Raw genomic sequence first — 20,062 nt, 5'->3', positions numbered from 1 at the left:
ATTTGGTGTTATTTTGTATGAAATAAAATTTTGAGTTGAGTAGTTTTTGTTCTGTGAGACAAAGTGACGTCAGAACCACAGTTGTGATTTTGCCGACCGTCAACTGCACAATTGAGTGAGCTCGGTTTATTAAACTGATCTCTAGGAACGGTAACCGTGTCCGGCTGTTAGCATCAAAGTGTGCAAATCATCACCTCGATTAGACTGCCTTTGAAAAGTAGTCCGATAGCTACAGCCGCTAGTACCGTTGGCATGCTAACACTGTAGATGCAAATACTGGCAACAAGCACCGTGCAATAACAATGTCAGCGTAATTAAGTCTTCTTTTAATGCCCTTATTTGGCGATCGAACGTGATTTCTGTACAAAGTTGTTTTGTTGAGTTTGGTTGCAATAATTTACGCCGGCAATAAGAACGGCAGACACACATTCCACAAGACGAGTCAAAGCTAGAAAAAGTTGGCTTGACGTTCAATGTTTGATATTCACTCATATTGTCTAATTTAGGGACCGTCTACAAATTACATTCTCCAGGGTGACGTATCATCAAATCACCATAAAGGTTTTTTATTTTATTTTATTCTGACTGCTGTAGTAGAGAGCAATGGTATGCATCTAACTACTACATCGCCAGTATTTATCATATCTTTTATTATGGACTATTTGAGGACATTTAAGGGACTGTTCCAAAATATTCACCAAAAATCAACAGAAACACATTTTGGCATTCTGATTGCTGTAGTAGATAGCAATAATGAAATATAACCCATAATGAAAGATATGATAAATATTGGAGCTGTAGTAGTTAGTTGCATACTATTGCTATCTACTACAGCAATCAGAATGACAAAATGTGTTTTTTGTTGATTTTTGGTGAATATTTTTGATTGTCTATGGTCATTTTATGCCCTTGAATGTCCCCAACTTGTCCATAATGAGAGATATGATAAATATTGGAGCTGTAGTAGTTCGTTGCTTGCCATGGCAAGCTACTACAGCAATAAGAATGAAAAACTGTGTTTTTGTTGATTGTTGGTGAATATTTTGGAACATTGGTTTTTGTCCCTTAAATGTCCCCAAATTATCCAAAATTAGAGATATGATAAATATTGGAGCTGTAGTAGGTAGTTGCTTATCATTGTCAGTTACTACAGCAGTCAGAATTAAAAAAATATATATATATAACCTCTATGGTGATTTGCTATGTCACCCTGGAGAATGTAATTTGTAGATGGTCCCTAAATTAGACGGTAGGAGTGAATATCAAACATCGAATGTCAAGACAACTTTTTCTCGCTACGAGTCAAGTCATTTGTAGCGCTGCGACTAGCAACACGTTCCCGGGAAAAACGTAAAAAAAAAAAAAAGCGTTTCTTGGCATTGCGCTCCACATAATACTTGGTATGGCAAGGTTTATTTTGAAATTGACCTTCTTTCCGCATTGGCGATGTTTTGCCAGACTGTCAAATATTCCCCACATGTAAACAGATTACTTTGCTGGATTAGTCATTGTGCTAGTGGCTCTTACACCGGAGTACTTTAAGGCCTGAATATCCCATATGCACTTCTATCATTTTGGAAAATAGGTTTAGGGACAAAAACAATAACAACAAAAACAGATGAACAATCATGGAAAATCAAAGGTAGCTACTGTATATGACTCTTAAAGCAATAAAAAGATTAATAATGCCTCAAAATTTGGATTATTGCATTTTATCACACTAATCTAACACTGTGTCTTCGGAAAGACGAAAGTGTATGTGGATCACGCTAAAAGAAGGTCCTGGGAAAAAGAAACAGCATTCGGAGAGGGAATAGCTCCAGCACAACTTTATTTTCTCGTCTCGTTCTCCAGTCACAACAACAACCGTCACAAACGCTTCTCCCTCATTTTTCAATGTATCCTTCCACCACTCGCGCTCATTTACAATGATATAGTTCCGTCCCCCTAAATCAGAAACAAAATAGATGCCCCACAAATACATATAACAATGTGAAAATAAATTCTTACATTCTCTTTCGTTGTTGTTGTTGTTATTATTATTATTATTATTATCATAATTATCAGTAGTAGTAGTAGTAGTAGTAGTAGTAGTACTATTGTCTAAAAAAGAAAGGCAATATATGACTTTTTCCCCCCTTGACCTGCACGGACAAGTTTTGGGGCACTGGCTGGGAATTGAACCTGCGCTGTTGGCATGACAGGCATGTACCACTACTCTACCAGTTAGGGCTGCACAATATTGGAAAAACATGCGATATGTGATATAGTTGTTGAATATAGCAATATTGATATTGCAATATTTAACATGTACTTAATAAATTACATTTTTATTAACGAATGAAAAAATTTAATTTTTATATAATTCTTAGTTAATTCATTGTAATTAGAAATGTTCAACTATTGGATGAATATATATATATTTTTTAATTATTTATATAATATATATATATTTATTTATATGTTGTGCAGCCCTCCTACCTGTTTACTTGTGTAATTGTATATGATATAATAAGCACGGTATAACATTACTTTGTTCGTCCACATGTACCAATGGCACACATCATAAATCCACACATCCATCGTTATATGTATTTAGAATAATATACAATATATAATAATATAATAACATGATATTAATTATATATATAGTAAATAAGAATATCTTTGCTGTCTCTCTATGCATTTTCCTTTAGTTCCTCTTGCCAGGCTTTGCCTCCACAGCAATGCTCTGCAGCAACAAAATGAAATTAAACATTTTCAAATCAAAAAAGTACATATGATTTAGACAGATACGATGGTTAATATTCAAAGGCAAAAATAAATTACTTACCGGCATAGAAGAAACAAGTCAAACCACATTTTGGCCAGCAGCCCTGCAGACACAAGCAACGGCAATGGAGACATTGAAGTCATACACAAGGTCAAATTGACCTTGCCCTCATATTTGTATGGTTTTCTTTTTGTGTGGAAAAGCAAAACATAAAACAACCAAAGAAAAAGCGCCTTACTGTAAGAGCATCTGTTGGAGCTGAACTTTCTCACAGATGTGACCATTGTGTGCTTCCCCACTGCTGGAGGAGAATGAACCGTGATGAGTGTTAAAGTTAAAACAACTTTCAAACAATTAACAATGATGATTTTTGTCAGTGGTGGACAAAAGAAGGCGTCCACTCTGTACAACTCTTCTAATTGACACATTAATAGAGTGGCAAGCTGTAAAATGATTCAGAGGCTCAAGTTGGGGACATTGTAATCACACTACAGTATCTAGATGAGGACTTCTCAAACTGTTTGGGCCCCTTACACATTTATTTATTTATTTATTTATTTGGCGGCACGGGATGACTGGTTAGCATGTCCGCCTCCCAGTGCAGAGGACGTGAGATCGAGTCCGGGCTTCGGCCTTCCTGGGTGGAGTATGCATGTTCTCCCCGTGCCTGCGTGGGTTTTCTCCGGGTATTCCGGTTTCCTCCCACATTCCAAAGACATGCATGGCAGGTTAATTGAACACTCCAATTGTGGGTGATTGGGTAGGTGTAATTGTGAGTGTGATTGGTTGTTTGTCTCCGTGTGCCCTGTGATTGGCTGGCAACCAGTTCAGGGTGTACCCCGCCTGCTGCCGGAAGCCAGCTGGGATAGGCTCCAGTGCCCTCCGCGATCCTTGTGAGGACAAGCGGTTAAGAAAATGGATGGATTTATTTATTTATTTAGCTATGCACTTTTTGCAGATGATACAAGATCATTTAGTGCAGATTTTTAATGCAGCAGGTAAAGGGCACGGGCTCTAATTTATGAGGGCCAAAAACCCCAGAAAAGATCTAAGATATGAACCAAGCGAGTATCACGTCAGTGATATCAAGAAGAGTTGCACTGAAATCAAGCAGAATCATGGTCGAACATTTGCTCTTACTCAAGTTGAACAAGAATATTGTTTCTGTTGAACATCGACTGGTTTGCGACATTTTCTCAATGTCAATGGAAGTAATTTTCCTTGTGACAGACAAAAATATGGCATATTATTGTACTTGTAAAGTGGTTACACAGCCTGTCAGCTTGCTCTGTATTGTTTGCAATGTACATCTGACCAGTCACTACAATAAAGATCCCAGAGAATACTACAGTACAGTATTAAAAAATGAGCTCACGGATTACACAGAGTGTGTACTAACCTGCGTTTGAAGCTGGCAGCTTCATTGTGGGCCCTGTTGTTAAAAAGAAACACATGACTGACTGAGTCATCGTAATGACGTAACATGGTGGAGTGGATGGCGAAATGTAGACAAGCATCATATCACCTCATGATTTTCGTCAAACAGAACACTAATATGACCAGGATGAAAAGCCCAACAGCACAGATCAGCCCGTTTCCTATGTGAAAAACATGTACAACAGATGTTATTAGCGCCTTCATCCCTGCTGAGGCTACTTTACGATCTGCAGTAGAACCTGCAAAATCAAACCCAGTTACACTTTTACAAAAGACAACCAAACAAAAAGCGCCTTACTGTTGCAGCATCTCTTGGAGCTCGGCTTTCTCACAGTTGTGACCATTGTGTGATTCCCCACTGCCGGAGGAGAATGAACCGTGATGAGTGTTAAAGTTAAAACAACTTTCAAACAATTAACAATTATTATTTTTATTTTTGTCAGTGTATGACAAAATAAGGCGTCCACTCTGCACAACTCTTCAGGTTGCAAACTGCTTAATGCAGTCTGAAAGAGAGGAATTGTGTGAATTCAAACACTCAAGGTAATAATTGAAGCAAGCTGTAAAATGATTCAGAGGCTCAAGTTGGGGACATTGTAATCACACTACAGTATCTAGACGAGGACTGTTTGGGCCCAAGAACCCCTTACACAGAATATTTTTTTCCAAGGACCGCCTCATAACTTGAGTTGCACTTTAACAAGTTAATTTCAAATTGTTTTTTTTTTCTTCCTTGTATTATTACACTTTTTATTCTTAAAAACAACAGCATTTGTTCCGGAAGGAAAAAAGGGGTATGTGATTATACTGTGCATCAAGGGAGGCTTTATTTATGTATGTATTCATTTATATATTCTTTGGACGGCACAGTAGATGACTGGTTAGCACGTCGGCCTCCCAGTGCAGAGGACGTGAGATCGAGTCTGGGCGTCGGCCTTCCTGGGTTTCTTTCACTTTTCTAAACCCAGTCAAACCATTTCATCATCAAAATGTTTGGCTAATACGGGACATCTTGGGCACTATTTTTCACAGTCCAATAATTATTGCTTTGTCCAGAATATCAACATTTTACATGGCTAAGTAGGGTCCTTAGTCAGGTTCAGGTTACTAGTGACTATTTGCACACGAGACACTTTTTAGAGTCCGTTCTACTCATTTATTACTTTTAGCACCATTGTTCTTAGCAGCCAGAGCATAGTCATGTTTGGAGTTTGCTTCAACACCATCACTGCTCACCTTTTGTGCTGGCATCATGAAAAGAAGGGTCAGGATCTCTGGTGATGTTCATTGGCTCACTCTCGTCAGGCCACTCTGTGTGGGGAAAAGACATTTAACCCTGGATAACCCAAGAACCCTTTTCTTCTTTGGAAAATTATGAATTATACATTAAATGACTGCTATAGGTTCACTGAACCCCAAAATATATGTTTTTTCAATTTTAACCCTTGTTTTTTGAACTAGCTCAGAGTTGCTAATTTATCAAAATATATATATAAAACAGACTCCTAGGCATTCTGCAACATGATATGAAATAGATTAACAAAAAAAACACAATTTTACCATCTGATGGTTTGCTGAGAAGATGGTTTTGTTTGGATTGATTTCCAGCTCAACAAAACAGCATGTTGGCAGCCATCTTGTCACCACCACCCTGGCTCATGTAAGTGCAATATTCATCCACTAGATGGCCCCATGCAGGGGTCAGAAGTGGCACATTTATAGGGGCCAAATTTGACCCCGTGGGTTCTCCAGGGTTAAGTTGGAGTTTGCCATTAAAGTCACATCAAGGTATACAAATGATTTGGGTCTTGCCATACATTACAGTATATGCACCTGTTAGCGGTTGTTTCAATTTGATTAAAACGTTCTTGATCAACTCTTAAGAATTGAGCATTTTCAAGGGACGATTGCTCTGAAATTTCTGTTTGAGTGCCAGTGTCATATCATGCCGCCTCAAGGAGGTCTGCATGGACATAGATTGACATCCAACAGCTGACAATACATTCTTCTGCAAACATAAAAACTCGTTGAGACCGTAATAGCTTCCAATGCCTGAATCAAAGAAATTACAGTCAAAACGGAGTAAATCAGTTTTTACGCCTGTCCCTAAAAACTAACATCTACATCGTCACACACTCATACACGTGTAAGGGTTTCTCGCAGCATTACCTTTCGTTTCGTAGTGCATGCAATCCTCATGCGTTACAACACTCCCCTGAAATAGTAAAAAAGGAAGTACGAATTGGTCGGGATAAAATCCACCTTTCACAAAATCACACAACGAATATAGTCAGGTTTAACTTACATTGTAACATTTCCACTTGATTTCAGTGTCTCTAAAGTGTTTTGTGGTAATCGAATTGTTATCCATCCGTACTACTTCCTCACTTGTTGTAAACGTTGGTGCCGACAAGTCGGCATAAGCAATACTCATCTGTTGAGAAAATTTGCTTTATGAGTAATGATGTTCACACACTTGAAGAAGCAGTTTAGTGACAGTACAGTAGTTGCTATTTTAAAACAACAACAATAACATTGAGATTAAACTCACAATACCTGATTTTGAGAGATATAAATTCGACATCCATCGACGAGAGCTGGGAATTGAAATCCTTTTTTTTGGAATTCTTGGCGTGTCACGACAGATTTTTGGCAAGCTGCAAAAGTCAAATCAGTTAAACTGCTTAGTCATTCAGGAAAGAGAACAGAAAACTAGTTATATAAAGAAAAAAATCTTACATTCATCTGCACTGGCATAGACAAAGGCAGTCAAAAAGAAGGCAGAGAAGAGACTTAAAGTAGCTGCAGCCATTGGAAAATTTATGCAAGTCATACAAGAAGAGGATATGATGTAGTGGTGTGTCTGTCGGTCGCGAACGAACCGGCTCTGAGAGCCGGATCTTTGACGTGAACGACGGGACCCGGCTCCTGACTACTGGGAGACGCTTTTTTTTTTTCTCGCTCTTTTTTTTCTCTCTCTAAAGCCGCATTTGATTGGTGAGTATGTGTGTGTGTGTGACGCCTCTGTGTCTGCGCTCAGCGCTGAGCAGCAGGAAGGGGAAGGGGTTGATTGGTGAGTATGTGTGTGTGTGACGTCTCTGTGTCTGCGCTCAGCACTGAGCAAAAAAAAAGCCACAGCAGTTTGTCTAACAACGGACAGCTGGACTTCCAGAACCACCACATCCTACTTGTCAGTGACATGTCACTTTGTTGAAAGTTTCAAAATGGTGTCCTGTCTTCTGGATTGTTTCGAGTTCAGTGAGAGACACACTTCTGACAACTTGGCTGAGGAGCTGCTCAAAGTGGCAAAAGACTGAGTGGGGCGTGGACAACAAAGTGGTTTGCTGTGTTAGTGACAATCCAGCTAACATAACCAAAGCAATTAAAACCCTTAAATGGACCCACCACCCATGTCTTGCACACACAATCAACCTGATTGTAAGAGATGCTCTGAAGGTGACGAAGCCTGCTGTGGACAAAGTGAAGGCAATAGTGGAGTTTTTCCACAGGAGCACAACAGGCACACACAAGCTCAAATCTACCCAACAACAGATGCTGAAGCTCAAACAAGACTGTGTCACAAGGTGCAACTCCACCTTTTATATGAGAAAACGGATTCTGGAGTCCAAGGATGCAGTCCTCTCTACCATTGCTGTTATGAATGCATCAGTTGATCCTCTGAGCCAAGAGGAATGGGAGGTACTGCAGGAGGCATGCACTGTTCTGGAGCCATTTGAGCAGGTCAGTGTGGAGATCAGTGCAGACAGGTATCGTGTACAAATGTTATTACATTATTATTATTGTTTTTATTATTAGCTGTTGTTGCATTATTGGTATAAAACGCAGATTAGACATTACCAGAAGTAATAATATATGCTAAATAAAATAAAGCATCATTTTAACACTTATTGTTTACTCTTTTTCAGCTATGTTACAGCCTCCAAAGTGTTAATCATGTGCAGAGGTCTGCAGAGAGTGACAGCTGAACACCAGACCAGAGTAACCACAAGGAAAGTGACAGAGTTAGTGGCTGCTCTCTCTGCATCCATGGACAGAAAGCTCCACCGAATTGAATACAACACTGTTCTCTCAGAATCCACCATTCTTGACCCCAGATTCAAGAAGCTGGCCTTTAATGACAACAGAGCGGTTGATGAAGCTCTTCAGAGAGTAACTGCAGCCGCAGCAAGATCCAGCCAGCCGGCTTCACTGCCAGAGGGTCAAGAGGGAGAAGGGCAGAGCATGAACAAGAGGAGCCACAAGCATCTGCTGTTTGGAGGTTCTTTGAAGGACGGGCAAGTGGAGACACTACAAGAAGGAATCCTTCAGCTGATTCAATTCTGGAAGTGAGATCCTACCTTGAGGAGCCCCTTCTCCAGAGAAGTGCAGACCCACTGAGCTGGTGGGAGACCAAGTCTTCCATTTACCCACGACTTGCACATGTCAGGGCACGGAGACTGTGCATTGTTGCCACTTCAGTCCCATCTGAAAGAATCTTCTCAAAAGCCGGACAGATATTAACGGAGAGAAGAAATAGGATCAGCCCCTCAAAGTTGAGGCACTTGGCATTTCTGAATGTAAATCTGGACTGAAGAACACTGTTTTCTGGATGCAGATTTTTTATTTTTTTTTTATTTTACACATTTTAATTTATATTTTGCTGTGCGATTCTGTTTGTCTTTTGTTTCACTTGAAAATTGTTATTGTTAAACCTTATTTAAGTTCATTTCTAAATAGTTAAATGTTTCTAATTTGTTTGCACTTTCTATTTGAGTTTATGGTCTAGTTTATAAATAAAAGTGTATTTTATACAACAAACATTTGATATAGTGAATTTTTTTCCACATTAGTAATTCATATTGCGAATAGTTTTAAATTGTTTATTTGTTTATTTATTTAAGCAACAAAAAATCTAAAGAGCCATTTGGGAGCCGAAAGAGCCGGCTCTTTTTAGTGAGCCGAACCAAAAGAGCCGGTTCCCTGAAAAGAGCCGGAATTCCCATCACGTATTGTATGTATGTGTTCTGCTAAGGAAGTTTGTGTATACAAATCAAATCACTAAAGTTTTGCGCTTTGCACTTCAAATATCAAGATAAACCAAACAGCTAATGAATAATTTTAGGCCTGACTGTATTTTAACCCCTGCCCTTGTCTGACACTTGGGTAGATGTGCAAGCTGGCAATTATGTCAGATCTATGGAGCAATATGAGTACAGACAGTACTGTATATGAGGACATGAAAAGCTCTATTACTCTTCTTAATTCTTCTTTATTCACCCTCTTTATTATATTTACAAAAAAATTGAAAATGTATTACTGCTTTATATTCATAAATGGCAAAGCAGTGAGCCTAGTGGTGATCACATCTGCCTGAGTTGAGAGGTTCGCCCTCTTGCGGAATTTATAGGTTGCCTCCCATCTTCCAAAAGCATGCATGCAGCTTGTAGAAAATGGAGGGACAGAAATCAATGTATAGCAGATCAAAGCATGTTATATTTTTAAACTTGAGCAAAAACACATCAAGTACTGTAAATTATAACACTTTCATGCACAAATTATGATAACCTACATCAGGATTTTTTTCCCCCTCAACTGTTATTACTCTTTAAGCATGAAAAAAATAATAATCAACTTGAATGAAGTCCAGATAGTAATTTTCTTTTTTTCTGGCAACCATTCTTCATCACTGCCGCTGTCATCATCCCCACTTGAGTCAGATGGTATATGATCGATTATCCTTTAGGTTTTGCTAGCATGTTCTGCACCTGACCACTACAAAACATAAAGACCAGGATCTTTACTCTCATATGAAGACTAAAATATATAATATGTTGCTATAATAAAAAGGAATGAAGATTTAAAGCAAACAAAATTACTGCACATGAAGTATTTTCAAAAGCAACAAAGTTACAGCAACACTAAGTTGTAGTCATAATGTACAGCTAATGATGTCCAAAGTCCAATTTAGTGGATTCATGATCAATCACCATTTCCTCAAATTACAAAATCAATACTTGAATATTTTAACAATTATATTACTCCTTAGTTGTTCCTTGATGTCCCAATATATTTTTTTACTTGCAAGGGTCTCCTGGGATAGACGGAATAGACACTTAGTCTATCCCATCACATCTGAACTTCTGTCGGCCATCTTGTTGTCGGTCTTTTTTTTTCTTCTTTTTTTTTACTTACAAACGTTGACCACTGGATGGCAGTGTAAGTCAAAACTACACTAGTATCCATTGGAGTGGCTAATGGCCAACTCTGGCAAAAAGATTCATTTATATAAGAGAAAACGTTTGAATAGCTGTCCACTGTGGTAACCACTATCCGAGAAAGGGTTAAAAAAAAAATCACAAGAATTCAGCAAGTGATTTTAGGAAAAGCTGCATGCTATACTGTATAGTGTGCTGCTATTTGATCTGCATTATTCCATGACAGCAGACTGTGAAACTTCTGTCGCGCGCGCACACACACACACACGCCCAGTGTGCAAAGATAATGTAGGAGCCACCTTCATTGTGAGCACATCTTCTCTGGTCCACCGACAAAACACAAACCGTCGTCTGTGTCACTTGATGTGGGCCCCTCTCTGTCACTCTATCCACTTCCCTCCCTCCATCACTCCATCCACCCTCAGCCTTCCCTCTGTTATGTCATCCACTGAAACTTGACCATCATTATGACCAACGTCCAGGTGTGTTCTTTAATTAAATAAAGGCCATTTATGGTAAGTAATTAATTACTATGCTAGTGGTGATTCTCATCAGGCCTTCCCTTTGCTGTAGCAATTCAGTCCCTGGTATTTGGAATAATTAGCCACAAAAGAAGGAAAAAAGGTTCACTATTATGAGCTCAAGTTAAAAAGAAAAAGTGTTCGCTATTGAGAGCGTGTGAGTTGTGGAGTCAACGGCAAGGCCAAGCCACACTCTGAGAATCCTGAGCAGCATTGGAACAAAAGTGCTGGCTGCTTTGCACTCTGCTCAACTTCATTTGGACTCAGTAGGATTAAAACAGCAGTTACAGAGACAAAATATCCATATTGACATTCAGACAAAGTCATGTTTACAACATTCTGTGTAATGCTGTTACGGCCTCTTTGGCTCAATAAGAGACCAGACAACAATGGGTGAGAAAAAAGAAAACCACAAATTTTATTTTGCACAATCAAAAAGGACTGGAGACCCAGACCAAAATGAAAATAAGATGGCCCAACACTAGACCAACCCCAGTCAAAGGCTGTCGGATGCAGTATTGTCCCCCTAACCTAGAAAAGGACAAAAATCAAAATCAACAAAGGCGGTCACCACCCCAAACTTAAACAGGGATAGGGAACCCTGGTCCTGCCTGTATTCCATGTCTCTGTCCTCAGACACAGCTGACTCAACTGATCAGCTAATCCGTAAACTCTGTAGAAGCCTGATAACGATCTTGTTCATCAATCAGGTGTATTGATGGAGGGAGACATGGAAAACAGGCAGGACAGCGGCTCTCGAGGACCAGGCTTCCCTAACCCTGAACTAAAACAAGAAAAGCTCCAGCATGCTACTCATAACCGGAGCTGCGCAGCTGTGGAAAAAGGAGAAAAAGACAAAAAGGGTTGGTTTTTTTTAGTTAAAGTTGGAAGTTTATATGGTGTAACCTTGTAAAAATTATCATCAACAGGAACAATGATATATAAAACTCCTCACAATATTGCGGGTATGGTATCACTCCGAGACACGGACATCACATCTGTGTCATCTTTCTGGAGCTTTCGTCTAGTTTGTCTTGAGATTAAGGACTTATATCTGTTGCATCCTGAAGCAATTTTTCTCCTCAAGTCTCAGACGCAAATGGCACTGATTTGGTAGAATGGCCCGTTTGCCATTTAAAAGCGGTGTGAAATAGAGTATAGGCCCCCAACCCCACTAACTTTTTATTTTATTGTCATTTAAATAACAAAAGAAAAATACTGACTGATGAGTGTTTCTCGCATCTAATCCTCTAACTGATAGCTGCGGAGATGCTAATGGAGGTGGCGTCCATGCTGGCCAATCAGACCATGCTGACCACTATGGTCTAATTGGCAGTAACTCATGGAACTCATCACCTGCACCTAAAAAAAAAAGAGTTAAATTGGCGACAAACACAATAAAAAGCAGATTGTTGAAACAATCCATCCATCCGTTATCTTGGTTGGGTCTCTGGGGCAGCAGCTTTAGTAGAAAAAGCCCAGACCTCCCTCTCCACAGCCACTTCGTCTAGCTCCTCTATGGGGGATCCCAAGGCGTTCCCATGCCAGCCGAGAGACATAGTCTCCAGCGTGTTTTGGGTTGTCTCCCGGGCCCTCTACCGGTCAAACACGCCTGGAACGCCTCTCCAAAGAGGTGTCCAGGAGGCATCCGAACCAGATGCCCAAGCCACCTCAGTTGGCTCCTTTCAGTGGCTCGACTTTGAGTCCCTCACGGATATCTGAGCTTCTCACCCTATCGCTAAGGGAGAGCCCGGACACCCTGCGGAGGAAACTCATTTCGGCCGCTTATTCTTCTGGTCACGACCCACAGCTCGTGACCACAGGCGAGGGTAGGAATTAGGGGTGGGAATCTTTGAATGTCTCACGGTTCGATTCAATTCCGATTTTTGGGTCTCCGATTCGATTCAGAATAAATTTTCGATTACGAACGATTTTTGATTCACAATGAATTGATTGACAATGATTTTTGCTTCAATTTACAGATGTGCAAGGAATAGTAATGATCTACTCCAGTCTGACTCGCTAATGCTAATTAGCGAACTACTTGCGGCACTTTTATCACTCAAAAGAACGGCTCCACGGTGCAAAAAATATATATATTTTTTTATTGTTATAACTTAATTGTGACTTTTTCCTTCTACTCTCTCATGTGGCTACAACTTAACAGTGTATCAGACCGCGTGGAACCACACTGCCCTTAAGTGGCAAAATCGAGTACAACATGATCAGCGCTCCCAATAAAGACACACACAGGCAAGACAGTATAAAATAATTTAAATAAAATCGATTTGGGGACATTTAAAATCGATTCTGAATCATACTAAATGAGAATCGCGATTTTTATGAGAATCGTTTTTTTGGCACACCCCTAGTAGGAATGTACGAACCCAATTCCAATTAAGTTGGGATGTTAAAGAATACAATACAGACGCTCCCCACCTTACGAACGAGTTACGTTCCGGACGATCGTTCGTAAGGTGAATTTGTTCGTAAGTTGCTTCAGTGCTATATTTTGTATTATAATTTATGTTTAAAGCCTATATAAGTATATTGAAGGTTTATATAAGTATGTTTAAGGCTTGTACAAGTAACCTGCATTGGTTTGTACTGAAAAAAACTTAATAAAATGGAGAGAATACGTACAGTACTGTACTGTACTACGTATGTTAGAGAGAGAGAGCGAGAGACACACACAGTATGTACATGTACATAATAAGATAAATAAAATTAAGTTTAACTTACTTTTGGAAGATGTACTCGATGCTTAAGGAGATGATGGAGGAGGAGGAAGAGGAGGATTTTATATCATGAGAGATTCTTCGTCGTCGCTGGAATCGGCTTCAAAAGTTATTTCCTCCTTCATGGGGACCGGCGTTTCTTCCTCCTCCTCCTCGACACGTTGCTGAGCCTCCAATGAGCTCTCACAGCGCCAATCGTCGGTATTAGCGGCGGAAAGAAGCACTACGCGCAATACAAAATCTAACTTACAGCATCTCTTTCCGAACATTTTTCGACATACTGTACACGCAGAAATGTTCGTATGTACCGTTGTTCGTAACTCGAATGTTCGTAAGTAGGGGAGCGTCTGTACTCAGAAAAACATTCAATACTGACTGGGTTTTTGAGTCGCCAGAAACCTAAAAAAATTAACAAAACTGCACCTGTCAGAGAGTCTAAGACACCACTTTGCACTAATCATGGTGTCTAATCAGCATCTTAATATGGCACACCTGTGAGGTGGGATGGATTATCTCGGCAAAGGAGAAGTGCTCAGTATCACAGATCTAGACTGTTTTGTGAACAATATTTGAGAGAAATGGTGATAATTGTGTATGTGGAAGTTTTAGAGTTAAAACACACTACAAACTAAACTAGGTTGCCCATGGGCGAAATTAGTTCCATCACATGATGCCTCAAAAAAGATGATTCAGTTATATTAAGTTATGTTAAAATAACATATTAATAAGAGACCTTAACCAGATGAGCCGTATGTGGAAGTTTTAGAGTTAAAACACACTACAAACTAAACTAGGTTGCCCATGGGCGAAATTAGTTCCATCACATGATGCCTCAAAAAAGATGATTCAGTTATATTAAGTTATGTTAAAATAACATATTAATAAGAGACCTTAACCAGATGAGCCGTATGTGGAAGTTTTAGAGTTAAAACACACTACAAACTAAACTAGGTTGCCCATGGGCGAAATTAGTTCCATCACATGATGCCTCAAAAAAGATGATTCAGTTATATTAAGTTATGTTAAAATAACATATTAACAAGAGACCTTAACCAGATGAGCCGTAAATCTTGTTCATCCATGAGGTAGGTGGATGGGGGGGAAACGAGCACCAGGTGGGAAAAAATGAGCACCAAACAACAAACTCTGGTGCTCATTTTGAGAGTTTTTGTCACGGTCCGGCCAAGGAGCGGAGTTGAGTCCGCCGGCGTGTGGAGTAGAGGACCCAAAATGCAGGAAGGCAGGAGTGCGGGTTAGACTGTTATGTTTTATTGTACAAACTCAAAATCAAAAACGACAGCACAAACTCCGGGGGTGACCGTGACAATGGCAATGATCCCACAAGGGACTGATCACCACCCGGGAATTAAATGCACCCACACTAATTAGGGGATTAGTCACACCTGGGGCCAGGCACAAGTGGCTGAGGGCCCGGATTGGTCAGCCTGCGAAAGGGCAGGCATCCACTCAGGACCAATCGGGGCCCTCAACCAAAGCCAGCTCTACCCAGACATGACAGTTTTCTTCTTTTTTCTCCATTTATCATTCAACTACAATTAATAATTAGTCATTTTCGCATAATTTTTTATAATTGGTCATTTTCACATAATTTATCCTTCAATTTACTTTGTAAGCATTCCCTAAGCATTCCACATATATTCGAATATTGGCATTCAGCTTTTATTCACATTCAGCTTTCAGCATTCACACACAATTTCTCCAGAAATTGCACTTTGTCTAGTGTTTATTAAAACCCCAACCCTTGCTTAAAGTTGTGATTTGAAATTCAAACATTAGCTTGACTCGGCCAGTAACAGTTTTTTTTTTTTTTAATTGAGGTTGGTAGTTTTTTTTTGTGGTGTACACTTTTACAGAGTATCATAAACAGGAACAATATTATATAAAAGGCAATTTCATTCCTCAAAATATTATTTAATCCCAACAACAACAAAAAGACTCCATTTTTTTCTCCTTCTTTTTAAGCAAGCCAACTTAGGACATACTGAGGCAAGAAGAGCCTTGATGCATTTAGACTTAAAACTCTCCTGCCGCTTTGGCACACCTGTTGGAGAACATTAAAAAATAAAAAGACCTTTAGATTCAAGACTTTCTTCTGACTGGATCTTTGCTCTGGGTTGTCTGGATTTCAATTATTTTTGGGAGGTGGGACAGGCAACAAATTGTACCTTAAATTTTAACATCATTTAATCTTTGAGTGCCAAGAAAAGTGCCTCTAAATGTAACGCATCATCATCATTATAATAATAATACAAATATTATTATTATTCTTGTTATATAATAAGAAGAATTATTATTATTATTAACAATCTCAGTGCTGATGATGGCCCAAAGTCCAGGCACCAATAACACCAATGTGCATGTAAGATACTACTGAATCCAAAAATCTATTTCAATGTGGATGTTATTCCATTCATCCATCCATTTTCTTAACCGCTTTTTCCTCACAAGGGTCGCGGGGGTGGGGGCGCTGGAGCCTATCCCAGCTGGCTTCGGGCAGTAGGAACCACCCTGAACTGGTTGCCAGCCAATCGCAGGGCACGTGGATGTTATTGTGCGTTTATATTTCTTGGGGACGCAAACGGCACAGATTCCTGTGAAATAGTCCATTTGTCATTTAAAAGCTATGTGATATGGAGCATAACAGCCTCACAACCCACCCACCACCAACCCCAATAACTTTTTATTTGTTTTCTTGTCATTTACACAACATTTGTACCATACATCAAAGAAGAATACGGACTGAAGTATGAGTGCTTCACACGTCTAATCCTCTAACTGACGAATGTGCAGACAGAGGTTGTGTCCAAAATGGCTAACCAGAGGTTGTGTCCAAAATGGCTAACCAGACCAGGCCCACATGGTCCGCAACCTTGAACATGCCGACCAGGAGGACCCGACATGAACTGATTTGAACTCATCAGCTGTGCCTGAGGAAGAACAAAAAATAAATACATTAAATGGGAATAAAGATTCCAAACACAACAATAAAGTGTAAGTGCTTTTAAATCTCTACCACTGGTACGAACTACGTAACATAAATTGTGTTACATTGTGTATGAAATACGCTATACAGTAGTGATTCTGTTTGTTTTTTTCTCCTTTTTTTTTTATAAACCCCAGCCCTAGGTACCGCCTAGGTACTGGTAAACATCTAAAGAAAGAGCATTCTTCATGGAATTTTACAAAACGAATTCTACTTTAAACCTGGATTCTACTTTGAAGCCTCAAACTATGTTGACATTTTGCATGTACTCTCAACTCGTGTTTATTTAGCCCATATGCCTAATCAGGTTATGTATACGTTACTAATTAAAAGCCTGATTTTTAATGGTGCCTTTGAGCTGTGCATTTGTGTTCCACACTGAATACAAAACATTAGGATTTCTTTCATAAAGGCAAATCGGGTGAAGTGTCGCCCCCTTGTGGAAATGTTAGAGATGTGTCACAGGCTTGGATACTGCGCTATAGTTTTGCCTTTTATTTGACCTGAAACAATTTCATCAAATGTTCTCCAAGTTTCAAGCTTTCAGGATCACATGTCAAGCACTTGTTGCATTCAGACTGATATACTGCATCCTATATGTGTGTGAATTCTGAACAGACAGCGATGAGGTCATGCTGGTCCAGAGAATAAGGCTTGTACTGTATATGCATTCTTTATACCATGTACAGTGGTACCTTGGCTCACGAACTTAATTGGTTCCCACAGAGAGTATGTGAGCCGAAAAGTTTGTCTTCCAAACAAGTATTTCCCATAGGAAACCATTGAAATGAGAATAATCCGTTCCCAGGTCCCCATAAAACACAATTTTCTACTAAAAAAGCCTTAAAACTACACAAAATATACCTTATTTTATGTATAATAAATGTGCTATTGTATTGTAATTAAAGAAATACACTGTACTGTATAATAAAGTGTTTTTATTTGCAAAACTTGCAACTTGCCTTTGTGATGGTACAGTAGTTGAAGGCTTGATGGAATGGAGTGGGAGGAGGAGGGAGGGAGGGAGTTACTGTTTGGAAGGAGAGTCCTCCGGTGTGGCTTCTCTTCTTTGCTTCTTAGGAGACTCTTTATCCTTGTTGCTGACTAAAAACCTCTTAATTGACACCTGTTGCTTTCTGAGTTGTAAGGTCTTACGAAACTGAGGCATCACATTATCATTCAGCATGTTGATGATTCTCATAGCCACAGTCTTTTCTGAATGGTACTGTTCGACAAAATCCTGCACATCACTCCACTTTGCTAACATGGTCTTGATGCTCTCACTTGATGCTGACAAACGCGCACCTCGTTCGTGTTTGTCGATGATCTCCTTCTTCTGCTCGACCGTAATTTTCTTCAATGTCTTCTTAGGCTTAACACTAGCCTTTTGTGGGGTCTTTTTCGGTCCCATGGTAGCAAAAGTACACTCCAAAAGTACTCCAAAATGTCTACCGAACACAAACCACGTCCGCACTCAAACAAAGGGGGCGACGAACTAGGACGCCGTGAGCGTGCGTCAGCTTCTCGTGATTTCTCGTGTCGCGAGATTTGGTTCGTCCGCCGAAAACTAGTTCGTCAGCCGAGACAAAATGCTCGCGAATTTAATGTTCGTGAGGCGAAAAGTTCGTGAGCTGAAGCGTTCGTGAGCCGAGGTACCACTGTATACCAAAATCCGTAGACCCAGATCCAAGTTAAAATCTAGGTTTCGACAGGGTTCGACTTTGACATCTACACCTTGGGACCTGTGAACGCTGAGTGTTGGCGGGCCCCCTTGAGCATAGGCGAACTACTTCGATTTTTATGACTTGTAGTCGAAATAAGTGACTGTGAGATCATAACCTGGTGCCTTGAATGTGGCCCGTTTGGGGGGTGGGGGGGGGGCATCATTCCAGAGTATAGCGCTATAGGGTTGATCTCAAATGACGTCACGTTTTCTCATGTTCATTTCTTATTATGCACATGTCTGGACCATCGGACAAAGTGAGTAGTGACACAAGCGTACACATCATTTTGGAAGAGAACGACGTCCCGGGCGGGAAATTTCAACATGGTTCAATCGACAAACACAGTGTGGAACAGCTTCAACGGTGGTTGACATGCAGAGACCTCAAAGTGGGCAGAAAGAAAGCAGTTTTAGTAGAAAAGTAAGATTTATTGTACGATCATAGCTCAAACTCCGGTGCGGCCCAGCTAGCTGCTAATCTTGTGTTGGTTGCTAATCTTAACAAAAACAAAACACATTGAAGTCACGATTTTCATTTGAAGATGTGAAGCCCACCTTTGGGCGGTTACTTTCTGTGCAGAATTTACTGTAGGCCTATTTCCTATGACCTGGGCCATTGTGTTGTCATAGTTGAGGCAGCCCCTTCTATTTATGTATTCAAAAACGATAGTACTTGAACTGAGATATAATTAAACTCGACACCCTTTCATAAAATGTTAGTTCATAATTCTGTATCTGCAGTGTTTATTTATTTACAATTATTTTGTATCCCAGGTTAAAATCATGTATACCCATGTGTTGTCAAAACCTGTTTTGCAGTCAAATTCTGAAATGATCTCTTTTTTTTTTACCAATTATAAACATACACATTAGACTTCAATTTAATAGTGAAGTCAAATAATAAAAAAAAAATAATAATACAAATGGAAACATTTATGAACAATGTCTTTGCTATCTTTGTCTCTCAGTATTACTTGCCAGTATTTCTAATGTTAAAAACATATTAAATAAAATGTATTATTATTCCTGGCTACCAAGGCAAAGCTATGAACCTATGAAATATAATGACAATGACTGTGTTTTTATTTATTTTATTTATTTTTTTGATCTGAGAGGATTTCACTGCAATTACCTTTGCCCGGAATATGAAGAAATTATGTATCCTAGCTATCTTCCAATTTTGAGTTTGAAATAGTAAAAGAGTACAATTTAACCCATATTAGAGTTATTTGAAATATTCAGAGCAAATAAGACGTATCATTCAAGAAACAACATTTGATGGATTTTATTTGATGGAAGGTCCAGAAGGGCTGTTATTGCATCCATTGCTGTGGTTGTGTCAACACTGATTTGAAGATGAGGTCGGTGCCTCATCCTGTTCCTTGGCTGCTGGATCTGCTTGAAGATGGCGTGTCCTCTCTTCACTTGGGGCTTTCCTTTTGCGGGCCATTTTCTCCACATGTGAGTAAGATATTGAAAGTTGTTACATTATGCTCATCACAAAAAAAACCCATAACATTTGGCCTAGTTACTTTTGTTAAAGTGGCTTCAATGGTGACACAGTGACCGCTCACATCTTAGTACACTGATAAACTAGCATGTTAATGCCAGAGTAGTCAATATTTATACTTAAATAAGTAATGTTACATTG

At 39.5% G+C, this 20,062-nt stretch overlaps 1 protein-coding gene and 1 long non-coding RNA gene across 3 annotated transcripts; both read right to left on the bottom strand.

Annotated features, from left to right (window-relative positions):
* Positions 1-1,814: 1,814 nt before the first annotated feature.
* Positions 1,815-7,223, bottom strand: LOC144042684 (uncharacterized). Of its 2 annotated transcripts, none has more exons than XM_077555565.1 (11): positions 6,950-7,223; positions 6,767-6,867; positions 6,516-6,644; positions 6,380-6,425; positions 5,447-5,521; positions 4,509-4,568; positions 4,299-4,371; positions 4,173-4,205; positions 3,012-3,071; positions 2,834-2,876; positions 1,815-2,731 (listed from the first exon to the last, which is right to left on the bottom strand). In XM_077555565.1, exons 1-10 carry the CDS (start codon positions 7,041-7,043, stop codon positions 2,852-2,854), a joined length of 696 nt encoding a protein of 231 aa, XP_077411691.1. In that variant the 5' UTR covers positions 7,044-7,223; the 3' UTR covers positions 1,815-2,731; positions 2,834-2,851. The 2 variants fall into 2 exon arrangements, with proteins under 2 accessions (XP_077411691.1, XP_077411690.1); XM_077555564.1 differs by having other exon boundaries at positions 3,012-3,074; positions 6,950-7,217.
* Positions 7,224-11,340: 4,117 nt separating this feature from the next.
* On the bottom strand, positions 11,341-15,004 carry LOC144042652 (uncharacterized). The gene is made up of 3 exons (XR_013290940.1): positions 14,732-15,004; positions 12,170-12,308; positions 11,341-11,477 (listed from the first exon to the last, which is right to left on the bottom strand). It is a non-coding gene; the product is annotated as an uncharacterized LOC144042652 (long non-coding RNA).
* Positions 15,005-20,062: the final 5,058 nt, after the last annotated feature.

The sequence above is a fragment of the Vanacampus margaritifer genome, chromosome 2, assembly GCF_051991255.1.
Source record: "Vanacampus margaritifer isolate UIUO_Vmar chromosome 2, RoL_Vmar_1.0, whole genome shotgun sequence".
In the NCBI taxonomy this organism is placed as follows: Eukaryota; Metazoa; Chordata; class Actinopteri; order Syngnathiformes; family Syngnathidae; genus Vanacampus; species Vanacampus margaritifer.
This window is presented reverse-complemented; position numbering and strand designations above follow the sequence as displayed.